Consider the following 14,130-nt stretch of genomic DNA (forward strand, 5'->3'; position numbering starts at 1 on the left):
CAAGTGGCCACATTTTCCAGTTCCCAGATGATGAGGATATCAGCAGATATATGGATTCCGCGTCCAGTTAAAAATGGCGTCAGCCAAATAATGGCGCCTGGTTACGCACGATATTTTTTTTAAAACGATATTTATCGGTTTTTCGAAAAAACGGTATTTATTGTTTTTACGAAAAACAATATTTATCGTTTTTACGAAAAACGATATTTCTCATTTTTGAGAGTTTAAAGTTCCTTTTCTGGATAGGTGTGTGTGTGTGTGTGTGTGTGTGTGTGTGTGTGTATATATATACATACATACATATATATATATATATATATATATATATATATATATATATATATAATATATGTGTGTGTATACACCCACACACATATATACACACACACACACATATATATATACACACACACACACACACACACACCTATACACACACACACCCCTATACAAACACACACACACACATACACACACACACACACACACACACATATATACACACATACACACACACACACACATATATACACACACACACACACACATATATATACACACAAACACACACATACATATATATATACACACACACACACAGCAAAACCCATATTCAACACATTTCAAAACGATATTTATAGTTTTATGGAAGTCATAAAATGATAAATATCGTTTTTAGTGCGGCGCTATTTTTAACTCATAAAACGATAAATATCGTTTTATAATGCAAATTAATGTGGCGCCATTTTTACACTGTAGGCTCTGGCGCCATTTTTAACTGATCCCATGGATTCCACCTAGCAGGTGTCCAGGTGGAGGCAATGAATGCCAGGATAAAAGTTAGGTCCTATAAGCTGAATCATTTAATCAGTGCTACATTCTTTTGGGATGGGTATGCCATTAAAAACTGACTCCTGCAGTCAGGGGCTTGTAGGTCACCGAGAGACTGGGTACCTCAGGAAAAACAGCTCAGCTCCAGGTAAAGAGTGTGTATGGGGCAGCTCACTGTATACTGTGGTCTCATGCTTGTTCACATCATGTTTCTTCAGGTCAGCTGACCATGGTGGTGGGTCAGGTGGGCTGTGGGAAATCCTCCCTCCTTCTGGCGATTCTTGGGGAGATGCAGGCACTGGAGGGGAGAGTCTGCTGGAACAAGTAGGTGAATCACCAATAACTGTTCTCACATATCTTAGTCGGTTCTCTGGAATTTTCTTCCTGTAATTTTTAAAATGTATCATCGCTAAACAAACTGCTTCCTCACCAGTGCAGTTGAGGTGTAGGAAAGCCCAGTGAGATCGTGTTTACTTCATGTACTTGGTTTGTTAGCCGAAGTTAGATTTTCCTGTAGATACACTTAACATTCATTCATTAATTACATCACATTAGCACTATAGGTTTAATTTTACAGATATTGTATGTTCAACTTAAAGGGTAGTAGGTGTGTATTGCTGATAATTGCTGATAATTGATGTTGAGGGACCCCATTCCTCTACAACGATTACAATGTCCTAACCTGCAAAGTTCCCCCTTTTGTAGCATGGAAAGAGGACAATTTTCTAATTTGCAAAGTTACCCCTTTTTTAGGAAGAGCACAGAGTCTGGCCCAGCAGAGCTACGCCTCCTATTTGAAGAGTCCTAACTTTACTCCTCCTATAGGAAAAGCTTACCGGTGGTGGACCAGTGTGTGGGAGACTTTAAGCCCCACAAGGAACACTTGCAAATAACATAACACAACACACGTTACACCATTCCTCAAGCTTGTTTGCAGAACACATGTTAAACTTTAGTACACTAAGTTTTACAGCACCAACTTTTATCCTTGTTTCTTACAGAGTAGTGTTCGCCACTGTTCGGGTTCTGCAGAACATCACCCTGTTCGGGTAATGTTCGCGTTCGGCCGAACACCTGGTGGTGTTCGGCCAAACTGTTCGGGTTCGCCCGAACGGCTCATTGCCTGGCCGAACAGGGCCCCTGTTCGGCACGAACAGGGCCCTGTTCGCCCGAATACTGGCCCCCTATGGGGTCGCAGGCATAAGGGGGGAGCATGCCCCGATCGCGGGGGGGGTCGGAAATTCCCCCCACCCCCTCCGCTAGCGCTCCCCCCTCTGCCCGCTTCCCCATTCAAAAGTTAGGAAGTGAAACTGTACCTGTGCGGCCGGTAGTGGGTGACTGGCAGTGGGCGGCACTATGGAGAGACTGAGGAGGAGGAGGAGTCCGGAGAGTGACGCGTTGAGGGAGGCCGGGCAGTGGGCGGATCAGCAGTAGTACGGTACTACTGCTGATCCGCCCACTGCCCGGCCTCCCTCAACGCGTCACTCTCCGGACTCCTCCTCCTCCTCAGTCTCTCCATAGTGCCGCCCACTGCCAGTCACCCACTACCGGCCGCACAGGTACAGTTTCACTTCCTAACTTTTGAATGGGGAAGCGGGCAGAGGGGGGAGCGCTAGCGGAGGGGGTGGGGGGAATTTCCGACCCCCCCCGCGATCGGGGCATGCTCCCCCCTTATGCCTGCGACCCCATAGGGCCCCCAAAAGCGGGATGTTCGGGGAGTTCGGGGTTCGGCCCGAACATGCCGAACATTGCGGCCATGTTCGGCGAACTTTCCCGAACCCGAACATCCAGGTGTTCGCCCAACATGTGATGTCATGTTATGTCATGTTGGGTGTGGTGTGATGTCATGTAATTAGCATATTAAGCTCATGTGAACTGAGGTAAGAACACACAGGAACTTCATTAATGGAAGTATCTCGTGTAAGCCGCCATAAAACAGAAATCACAGTCAGTGGAACAGGCAAACGTTTTGAGCAATAGCCCTTCTTCAAGTGCCCCACATGTTGGACAGACCACCACCCCTATAAATTAGAAAACACAAGGCCTAAATTAATCACAGCCATAGGTCTCCAGAGATGTTTTTGTAGCCCCCCAATTGCCGGGTGGGTGGAGTATACATTATTCATTTTTCCTGTGTTAGGGTACCCGGGTGGTTGTGTAGAAAGGGGAAAAGCGTTGGCTGACTGTTTAGGAGTAAGCCAATGGATGGCCATGTAGGCAGGAGTTAGGTGGTAGGTGGCTATGTAGAAAAGAGGGAAGTGGTGAATGGCTGTGTAGGAGAGAGTAAGGTGGTAGATGGCTGTGTAGGAAGGAGGGAAGTGGTGGATGGCTGTGAAGAAGGGAGTTAGGTGGTGGGTGGCTGTGTAGGAAGGAGGGGAGTGGGGAATGGCTGTGGAAGGAGGAGGGAAGTGGTTGATGGGTGTGTAGGAAGGAAGGAAGTGGTAGATGGCTGTGAAGAAGGGAGTTAAGTGGTGAATGGCTGTGTAGTAGGGAGGGAGGCAAGTGGTGGATGGCTGTGTAGTAGGGAGGGAAGTGGTGAATGGCTGTGTAGTAGGGAGGCAAGTGGTGAATGGCTGTGTAGTAGGGAGGCAAGTGGTGAATGGCTGTGTAGTAGGGAGGCAAGTGGTGGATGGCTGTGTAGTAGGGAGGGAAGTGGTGAATGGCTGTGTAGTAGGGAGGCAAGTGGTGAATGGCTGTGTAGTAGGGAGGCAAGTGGTGAATGGCTGTGTAGTAGGGAGGCAAGTGGTGGATGGCTGTGTAGTAGGGAGGGAAGTGGTGAATGGCTGTGTAGTAGGGAGGCAAGTGGTGGATGGCTGTGTAGTAGGGAGGCAAGTGGTGGATGGCTGTGCAGGAAAGAGCGAAGTGGTGGATGGCTGAGCAGAAAGGAGGGAAGTGGTAGATAGCTCTGCTGTGTAGTAGGGAGGCAAGTGGTGGATGGCTGTGCAGGAAAGAGGGAAGTGGTGGGTGGCTTTGTAGGAGGGAGGAAGTGGTGGATGGCTGTGTAGGAGGGAGGAAGTGGTGGATGGCTGTGCAGGAAAGAGGGAAGTGGTGGGTGGCCTTGTAGGAGGGAGGAAGTGGTGGATGGCTGTGTAGGAGGGAGGAAGTGGTGGGATGGCTGTGCAGGAAAGTGGGAAGTGGTGGATGGCTGTGTAGGAAGGAGGGAAGTGGTGGATGGCTGTGTAGGAGGAAGGGAAGTGGTGGATGGCTGTGCAGGAAAGAGGGAAGTGGTGGGTGGCCTTGTAGGAGGGAGGAAGTGGTGGATGGCTGTGTAGGAGGGAGGAAGTGGTGGATGGCTGTGCAGGAAAGAGGGAAGTGGTGGGTGGCCTTGTAGGAGGGAGGAAGTGGTGGATGGCTGTGTAGGAAGGAGGAAGTGGTGGATGGCTGTGCAGGAAAGAGGGAAGTGGTGGGTGGCCTTGTAGGAGGGAGGAAGTGGTAGATGGCTGTGTAGGAGGGAGGAAGTGGTGGGATGGCTGTGCAGGAAAGAGGGAAGTGGTGGATGGCTGTGTAGGAGGGAGGGAAGTGGTGGATGGCTGAGGAAGAGGGAGGGAAATGATGGATGGCTGTGCAGGAAGGAGGGAAGTGGAGGATGGCCATGTAGGGAGGAGTTAGGAGGTGGGTGGCTATGTAAAAATTAGCTAAGTGCTGGATGAGTATGTTTTTGTAAGTTTCTGCTGGACCTGGCTGAGCAGTAGTATCTGCCTCCACTTGTGTATAATGATTCAGGGGTGTGTATCACTAGATTGACTGTAAAAAATAACAATGTTGACAAATAAATCAGTTTTAGTTCACCTGCATATTTAGCTGTAGCTCTCAATCCTTCGCCTTCGGCAGCCTCAACCTTAAGGATGAATACTGTATGTGTTACTAAAGTACCTCTGTGGTGACTTTCAGTGCGGAAGATGTGTTCCTGTCCCCTGAGGATGATGAGAGGTATAGTGCTTGCTGTCTATGCTGTGATCCTCTAACATGGTAGAAATTACAGATGCTTCCTGCCAAAGGCATGTGGGGGGGAAGTATCCTGAAGTTGGATGACTGTGTCTTATGACATTAATCACATTTATCAGAGATGTCATTGTATTTTACTGTGGTATTTTTCTAACATTTACCATTTGCAGCCCGGAAAAAAACGTTGTGTTTTGTTTTTACCAAAACGTTTTCTTTGTGTGTAGGATGGGATGAAGTTGTGGAGGGCTATGTAAAATATGTGAAGTAATGGATGGCTTTCTAAGATTGAGTGAAGTGCTGGATGGCTGTGTAAGTTTGGGTGAAGTGCTGGATGGCTGTGTAAGATTGGGTGAAGTGCTGGATGGCTGTGTAATACGGGGTGAAGTGCTGGATGGCTGTGTAATACGGGGTGAAGTGCTGGATGGCTGTGTAAGACGGGGTGAGGTGCTGGATGACTGTGTAAGCTTGGGTGAAGTGCTGGATGGCTGTGTAAGCTTGGGTGAAGTGCTGGATGGCTGTGTAAGACAGGGTGAAGTGCTGGATGGCTGTGTAATACGGGGTGAAGTGCTGGATGACTGTGTAAGATGGGGTGAAGTGCTGGATGGCTGTGTAAGACGGGGTGAGATGCTGATGACTGTGTAAGATGGGGTGAAGTGCTGGATGGCTGTGTAAGACTTGGTGAACTGCTGGATGACTGTGTAAGATGGGGTGAAGTGCTGGATGAATGTGTAAGATGGGGTGAAGTGCTGGATGACTGTGTAAGATGGGGTGTAGTGCTGGATGTCTGTGTAAGAGGGGTGAAGTGCTGGATGAATGTGTAAGATGGGGTGAAGTGCTGGATGGCTGTGTGCGATAGGGTGAAGTACTGGATGACTGTGTAAGATGGGGTGACGTGCTGGATGGCTGTGTAAGATGGGGTGAAGTGCTGGATGTCTGTGTAAGACAGGGTGAAGTGCTGGATGACTGTGTAAGATGGGGTGACATGCTGGATGGTTGTGTAAGATGGGCGAGGTGCTGTATGGCTGGGTAAGAATGAGTGAAGTACTGGATGGCTGTGTAAGAAGAGGTGAAGTGCTGGATGGCTGTGTAAGATGGGATGAAGTGCTCGATGGGCAGTGTAAGATGGAGTGAAGTGGTGGATGTCTGTGTAAGATGGGGTGAAGTGTTGGATGAATGTGTAAGATGGGGTGAAGTGCTTAATGGCTGTGTGAGATAGTGTGAAGTGCTGGATGGCTGTATAAGATGGGGTGAAGTGCTGGATGAATGTGTAAGATGGGGTGAAGTGCTGGATGGCTGTGTGCGATAGGGTGAAGTGCTGGATGACTGTGTAAGATGGGGTGACGTGCTGGATGGCTGTGTAAGAAGGGGTGAAGTGCTAGATGAATGTGTAAGATGGGATGAAGTGCTGGATGACAGTGTAAGATGGGGTGAAGTGCTGGATGACTGTGTAAGATGGGGTGAAGTGCTGGATGACTGTGTAAGATGGGGTGAAGTGCTGGATGTCTGTGTAAGAGGGGTGAAGTGCTGGATGTCTGTGTAAGACAGGGTGAAGTGCTGGATGTCTGTGTAAGCTTGGGTGAAGTGCTGGATGGCTGTGTAAGACAGGGTGAAGTGCTGGATGGCTGTGTAATACGGGGTGAAGTGCTGGATGACTGTGTAAGATGGGGTGAAGTGCTGGATGGCTGTGTAAGACAGGGTGAGGTGCTGGATGGCTGTGTAAGATGGGGTGAAGTGCTGGATGGCTGTGTAAGATAGGGTGAAGTGCTGGATGGCTATGTAAGATTGGGTGAAGTGCTGGATGGCTGTGTAAGACAGGGTGAAGTGCTGGATGGCTGTGTAAGACAGGGTGAAGTGCTGCATGTCTGTGTAAGACAGGGTGAAGTGCTGGATGACTGTATAAGATGGGGTGAAGTGCTAGATGGCTGTGTGAGATGGGGTGAAGTGCTGGATGACTGTGTAAGATGGGGTGACATGCTGGATGGTTGTGTAAGATGGCCGAGGTGCTGGATGGCTGGGTAAGAATGAGTGAAGTACTGGATGGCTGTGTAAGAAGAGGTGAAGTGCTGGATGGCTGTGTAAGATGGGATGAAGTGCTCGATGGGCAGTGTAAGATGGAGTGAAGTGGTGGATGTCTGTGTAAGATGGGGTGAAGTGTTGGATGAATGTGTAAGATGGGGTGAAGTGCTTAATGGCTGTGTGAGATAGTGTGAAGTGCTGGATGGCTGTATAAGATGGGGTGAAGTGCTGGATGAATGTGTAAGATGGGGTGAAGTGCTGGATGGCTGTGTGCGATAGGGTGAAGTGCTGGATGACTGTGTAAGATGGGGTGACGTGCTAGATGGCTGTGTAAGAAGGGGTGAAGTGCTAGATGAATGTGTAAGATGGGATGAAGTGCTGGATGACAGTGTAAGATGGGGTGAAGTGCTGGATGACTGTGTAAGATGGGGTGAAGTGCTGGATGTCTGTGTAAGACAGGGTGAAGTGCTGGATGACTGTGTAAGATGGGGTGAAGTGCTGGATGTCTGTGTAAGAGGGGTGAAGTGCTGGATGTCTGTGTAAGACAGGGTAAAGTGCTGGATGTCTGTGTAAGACGGTGAAGTGCTGGATGACTGTGTAAGATGGGGTGAAGTGCTGGATGACTGTGTAAGATTGGGTGAAGTGCTGGATGACTGTGTAAGAGGGTTGAAGTGCTGGATGTCTGTGTAAGACAGGGTGAAGTGCTGGATGACTGTGTAAGATGGGGTGAAGTGCTGGATGACTGTGTAAGATGGGGTGAAGTGCTGGATGTCTGTGTAAGAGGGGTGAAGTGCTGGATGTCTGTGTAAGACAGGGTGAAGTGCTGGATGTCTGTGTAAGATGGGGTGAAGTGCTGGATGTCTGTGTAAGAGGGGTGAAGTGCTGGATGTCTGTGTAAGACAGGGTGAAGTGCTGGATGTCTGTGTAAGACAGGGTGAAGTGCTGGATGACTGTGTAAGATGGGGTGAAGTGCTGGATGTCTGTGTAAGAGGGGGTGAAGTGCTGGATGTCTGTGTAAGAGGGGTGAAGTGCTGGATGTCTGTGTAAGACAGGGTGAAGTGCTGGATGTCTGTGTAAGACAGGGTGAAGTGCTGGATGACTGTGTAAGATGGGGTGAAGTGCTGGATGTCTGTGTAAGAGGGGGTGAAGTGCTGGATGTCTGTGTAAGAGGGGTGAAGTGCTGGATGTCTGTGTAAGAGGGGTGACATGCTGGATGTCTGTGTAAGACAGGGTGAAGTGCTGGATGACTGTGTAAGATGGGGTGAAGTGCTGGATGTCTGTGTAAGAGGGGTGACATGCTGGATGTCTGTGTAAGACAGGGTGAAGTGCTGGATGACTGTGTAAGAAGGAGTGAAGTGCTGGATGACTGTGTAAGATGGGGTGAAGTGCTGGATGTCTGTGTAAGAGGGGTAAAGTGCTGGATGTCTGTGTAAGATGGGGTGATATGCTGGATGGTTGTGTAAGAAGGAGTGAAGTGCTGGATGGCTGTGTAGTGCTAGATACACACCATGAGTTTCCACGTCGAATGCGTCCGTCGATACGCGTCGACTCGATTATTTCTGAGCATTTCCGAACGAATTTCAATGATTTTTAGGTCGATTGCCATGTAAAGTATGGCAAATCGACCTAACGATCCATTGAAGCTTGAATCAGACATGTCGGAAATAATCGAATCGACGCGTATCGACAGACGCATCGAACGCGGAAACGCATGGTGTGTATCCAGCATAAGACAGGGTGAAGTGCTGGATGGTTGTGTGAGATAGGGTGACATGCTGGATGGCTGTGTAAGATGAGGTGAAGTGCTGAATAGCTGAGAAAGATGGATGACAGATGGATCGTTGCTTAGGTAGATAAGAGTTGTGCTGCTGTCACACATGTGTCTGCATAGCTGTATATTGGCAGTGGTGTATCCCTCCAGCTGTGCATAATGTTGCAGGGAGTTAGTTCCGCCTTATGCGCAATCTCCTATTGGTCGGCGTTCCTTCATTCACTGACGTCAGATTTGACGTCACTGCTGTCTCTTCGGCGGTATTCTGATAGGTTGGCGTTTCTCCATGTTTGGATTGAATACATGCCCTTGGTCTTGCTGATTGGGTGGCAGTCTTTTCCCATCACACCTTGCCATTGGGGTTTGTTTACAGTGTTTTCCGGCCCCCATGTGAGTATGCATATCTCTTTTTGACACCCGTTGTTGCCTTTTGACTTAATACAATGATGGTGAATGTTTGATCTTATAGATTTAACCTTAATATGAGGTGTTGATTGCGATGATCATATCTTTATTGTGCTAAGATTTTGATGTTTAGCTATGGCCAATCAGCACATTTGGTTGTCTTATAGGTGTAGTTAGTTTATGTAAATGACTAGTCTCCCATCAGGTCCTCTAATTTGTATACCTTCTTTGATAGGATATCTTGTATATATATATGTGTGTACTGATGTGTGTATTGATTATAGTGATGGGAATTCCGGCTCTTTTCAGAGAATCGGCTCTTCTGAATCAGCTCCCAGTAAAGAGCCGGCTCTTACGGCTCTGAATCGGCTCTTCATTAAATATCACTAGACACCACTCAGAATCGGATTAAAAGCCCCGCCCCATCTCCATGACAACTCCAGACTGCTTCTCTGACTGGTCTTGCTACTGCTCTGCTCCGCCCCAAACACTCCTACAAGCTGCAAGAGGAGGACTACTTCTCCCAGAATGCCTCAGCGCCCTTTATTACGGAGCAAAGCAGAGCTAAAAGGGGCGGCTGAGGTATCGGCTCTTCTCAGAGTGAGCATCGGCTCCTCTGATTCACTTCAAAGAGCCGGCTCTTAGAGCCGGCTCGTTCGCGAACGACCCATCACTAATTGATTAGAATTGGGCAACTTGAAGATGGGCAGGTAGCCCGAAACAGCGGACTGTTTTGCCCTACAGTTCTTTTTATATGTCTGTCTTTTTTTACCAATAAATGAAGATACATGTATGAAGGTGGTGCGGATTACTACGTTTTGATAATGTTGCAGGGAGGACAAGACTGAACCAGAGAAATAACAATGTAGTTCACTGGTGTATGTAGGTGGACGAAGTTCCAATTTACTGCTCCGTCCACTGCTTTGGTACACTGAACCTGAAGAATAATTCTAGTATGTGTTACTAAAGTACCTCTGTGGTGACTTTCAGTGTGGAGGATGAGTTCCCGTCCCCTGAGGATGATGGAAGGTATAGTGTTTGTGTTCTATGCTGTGATCCTCTAGCATGGTAGGAATCTCAGATACTTCCTGCCATTAGCATGTCCTGGGAAGTATCCTGCAGTCGGGTGTCTGTGCCGTCGTGCCTGGTGATCGTTTGTCTCATTACATATCTCTCCATCGATGGCATTTATCAGAGATGTCATTGTATTTTAGTGTGGTATTTTTCTAACATTTACCATCAGAAGCCTGGAAAGAAGCTCTTCTGCTGTCATTTTTTCCATACCGTTCCACCCAACTGCAGCCTTCCCTCCCATCATTTACAGGAACAACTCCAGACAAGGATGTGTGTGGCAGATGCAATTAAAGCAGGATTGTCAGCCGTAAAATCAAATTCCATTTACCCACTGCTCTGTGTTTATTATGCAGCCTGCAACCTTACCCTGCATTGCAAGCATTCCAATATAATGAGAAATGTTTTTTGTTGTTGCTGTAATATATCATTTCTCAGTCAGCCTGGCTCTATTTGGTACATTGCCGACGAGAAGGAAGTGTGTTATCTCCCCTCCCACATTCCTGCCCCTCACTGATTGGCTAAGAGAAGTTCAGTGAGCTGCTTAAATACCATCTATACTGTGCTTACATGTGTTTACAAAGCAAGCTAGATATGACAGTGCAGTTTCTAGGAGGGGGAAAAAATAAGGCCTCTTGCACACTACATGCAATTCCGATTCCGATTTGCGATTTTGACATGATTTTACACCCAATTTGTGATTTTGAATCAGTACTGCATGCTGCGTTTTATCTGCGTTTTTCTTCTTATTTTGATAGCATCCAGGGAAAATCGTAAATGCACATTAGAATCGCAAATCGGATTTGCAGTGTGCAGGGGGCCTAAGGGAGGAAATGACTTCAGGATTGGCTTCAGTAAGAAGGAATTAAAATGGAAAATGCCTGGAACAGTTTTCTCTTTATTTGCTATATAAAATTCACTGAAATCAAAGGTAGACAGTGCAAGACATACTGTATGGTATGTAAGTAGATCGAGTGGTTATCTACTTATACCGTATATGTTTTTTTTTTCTGGCTGTACCTCCTGCTTTAAAGGTAACTGCTAGCAAGAGATATACAGAGTCTGCCATCTTTATTCACTTTATAAAATGCTAATTGTATGGCTGACAGACTGATCTGCCTCCAGTAGAGTCTGCATCACATTTGGAACAAGCCTGATCTGTATAGTTGTTTTTGAGTCTCGGATAGTTTCAGAGGCAGAAATCCTAAACTCAAATTTAAAGGACAACTGCAGTGAGAGCCATATGGAGGCTGCCTTATTTATTTCCTTTTAAACATTACCAGTTGCCTGGCATCCTAATGATCTATTTGGCTGCAGTAGTGTCTGAATCACACACCTGAAACAAGCATTCAGCAAGTCAGATTTGACAATAATGTCAGAAACAGCTGATCTGCTGCATGCTTGTTCCGGGTCTATGGCTGAAAGTATTAGAGGCAGAGGATCAGCAGGACAGCCAGGCAGCTGGTATTGCTTAAAAGGAAGTAAATATAGCAGCCTTCGCATCCCTCTCGCTTCAGTTGTCCTTTAAACATAAGCAATTTTCAAAGCAATTAGGGTAATTAGTGAATATGAACATTGTAGACAGAATAGCATTTTTGGGCCAAATGTTCTTGTAACTTGCATGCAGCCGTCTTTATGGCTGCAGCTGTTGGGCGAGTCATTCAGGTGTGATCATGTGACCCATGAAGTAAGAAGGACAATAGCTACTGGGCTACATTTCCCAATATTACCGTACAACCTAAGGGCTTGATTCACAAAGCGGTGAAAACTGTTAGCACGCTGGTGAAAAGCCCTTTATCACGCCTAAACTCAGTTTAGGTGTGATAAAAACAAACTCGCACGAAATTTCCGCGCGCAAAGTTTAGTGCGCATAAAGTGCACCCATTAAACCCTATGCAACTTTCTGCGCGCACCGGACTTTGCGCGCGAGTTTTATTCCTGAAAATGGTGCTAACCTACTAGTGCAAAGGTTATCACGCCTAAACTACTTTAGGCGTGCTAAGTAGGTTAGCACCGCTTTGTGAATCAAGCCCTATGTGTCTACATGATAAGGTGGGACCTGTCATTGAATGTGTGAAGACCATAAACCAACATCTTACACAGCCAACAGGGAACTAGCCTCTAGGGGTTTGATTCACAAAGCAGCGCTAACTGTTTAGCACGAGTGTGCTGAACAGTTAGCACGTGAAGTGGCGTTCGCGGACTTTTGCGCGCGCAAAGTGACACGATTCACGCGATCGTGGACTTTTGCGCGCGCAAATTGCCGCAATTCGCGCGAATCTCAGGAATTTGCTAGCGCAAAAGTCCGCGGTCATGTGAATCGCGGCACTTTGCGCACCCGTGCTAAACAGTTAACGCCGCTTTGTGAATCAAGCCCTAGGAGTCTTGGACAGAGGCGGATTAACGGGGAAAGGGGGCCCTAGGCAAGTAGCAATTTTGGACCCACCTTTAATTGCCACCTGGCTTTTTTAGTAAGATTTGTAGGGTGCTGGCATCAATTAGGCCCCTAATCTGTCACCAGGTCCGAGGCAATTGCCTAAGTTGCCTTGTGAATGATCCAGCTCTGGTCTGGAATACTTACACAGCTAAAGGAAGCATGTTATTTTGCCTTATCATTTTGGCTGAACGCTGCCCTACACTATTGTCCTCCCTTCTTACCCCTCCTGCTGCTTGTTGTTCCTCCCTCTCCCTCCATAGTAGCGATGCCCCCCTCCAGGCTAGTCACGCCTCTGTACAACCTTGGACCCCAAACTGATCCGTGACTGTGTGTGTGAACCTAGCCTTAGACAATGATTGCATGCTTGTGCACTTTGCTCTCCCAGAGCATATATGGGAAACTGAACAGAGAATCAGAGCCAGCACTACTGGCGAGGGGCGGTGAGGACATGTGGGGGGTTATGCTATGCATATGACCTTGATGGCACACTCTGCTATAGGGTCATATAAATGAGGTTTTGTACGTTGCAATGCGATGGGGGCGGAGCATTGCACCACAAACGCAATGGCCAGGTCTAAAATGTATTACACTATACAGTATTACAGCTTTTATCTGACACTATGCAGGAGGAATGTTACATGATCCTGTTTTTTCATGTTTTTTGTAAGCACATTTAGGCCTCTTGCACACTGCACGCGATTCCGATTCAGATTCCGCTTTTTAATCAGTTTGTACATCCGATTCAGATTCCGATTTGCAGTGTGCAGGGAGCAAACTGCAAATCAGAATCTGAATCGGATGTAAAAACTGATTAAAAAGCGGAATCTGAATCGAAATCGTGTTCAGTGTGCAAGAGGCCTGAAGGCTACTTTCACGCTATATCCATTGTGTTGCGCATCCAGAAATATAGGATTGCAGCGCAATGATGATCCAAAGTTGCATCTCACGGTTTTGATGGGATGGAACACATGGGGGTTGATTTACTAAAAAACATTAATCTGAACATGTGCAATTAGCGCAGATTAGGATTACTGACTGCGTAGCAAGTTATGCAAATTGCATAATGCGCTATGTACATGCGCTTCTTACTTTGCATGTAACTCAAGCAATGTAAGTGGTGCGTGTATATAATATATGTCATATGCGTAATTTGCTATGCAAATTGCGTAAACGTTGGTGATCTTTGCACACGTTAAGATTAATGTTCTTTAGTGAGTCAACCCCAAAGAGTGAAGCATATAGTCCATAGACTTATGCTTGCCCCGCACTCAGTACTTTGTGCATTGCCCAGCTATGCACTGCAGTGCGTTATCCTGAAGGATTGGGTCGCACGTATGTATGTATGTATATATATGTATATATATATATATATATATATGTATATATATGTATATATATATATATATATATATATATATATATATATATGTATATATATGTATATATATATATATATATATATATATATATATGTATATATATGTATATATATATATATATATATATATGTATGTATATATATATATATATATATATATATATATATATATATATGTATGTATATACGCACTGCCGTGAGATGGGTGCAGGGTGAGCTGATGGATGGCTCACCCTGCTGCCGCTGAAATCCCTGGCGGCATTAAATTCTATTCCC

At 46.4% G+C, this 14,130-nt stretch overlaps 1 protein-coding gene across 7 annotated transcripts in view; it reads left to right on the forward strand.

Annotated features, from left to right (window-relative positions):
- Positions 1-14,130, forward strand: part of ABCC9 (ATP binding cassette subfamily C member 9) — a 195,735-nt gene that overhangs the window by 82,752 nt on the left and 98,853 nt on the right. For 5 of the 7 annotated variants that reach the window (XM_068277946.1, XM_068277948.1, XM_068277947.1 and 2 more), the window contains 2 exons: positions 1,050-1,155; positions 4,723-4,761. In XM_068277946.1, coding sequence (XP_068134047.1) covers positions 1,050-1,155; positions 4,723-4,761 — 145 coding nt within the window. The remainder of the gene's footprint in view (positions 1-1,049; positions 1,156-4,722; positions 4,762-14,130) is intronic. The other 2 variants (XM_068277950.1, XM_068277953.1) reach the window with 1 other exon arrangement.

The sequence above is a fragment of the Hyperolius riggenbachi genome, chromosome 3, assembly GCF_040937935.1.
Source record: "Hyperolius riggenbachi isolate aHypRig1 chromosome 3, aHypRig1.pri, whole genome shotgun sequence".
Lineage (NCBI taxonomy): Eukaryota > Metazoa > Chordata > Amphibia > Anura > Hyperoliidae > Hyperolius > Hyperolius riggenbachi.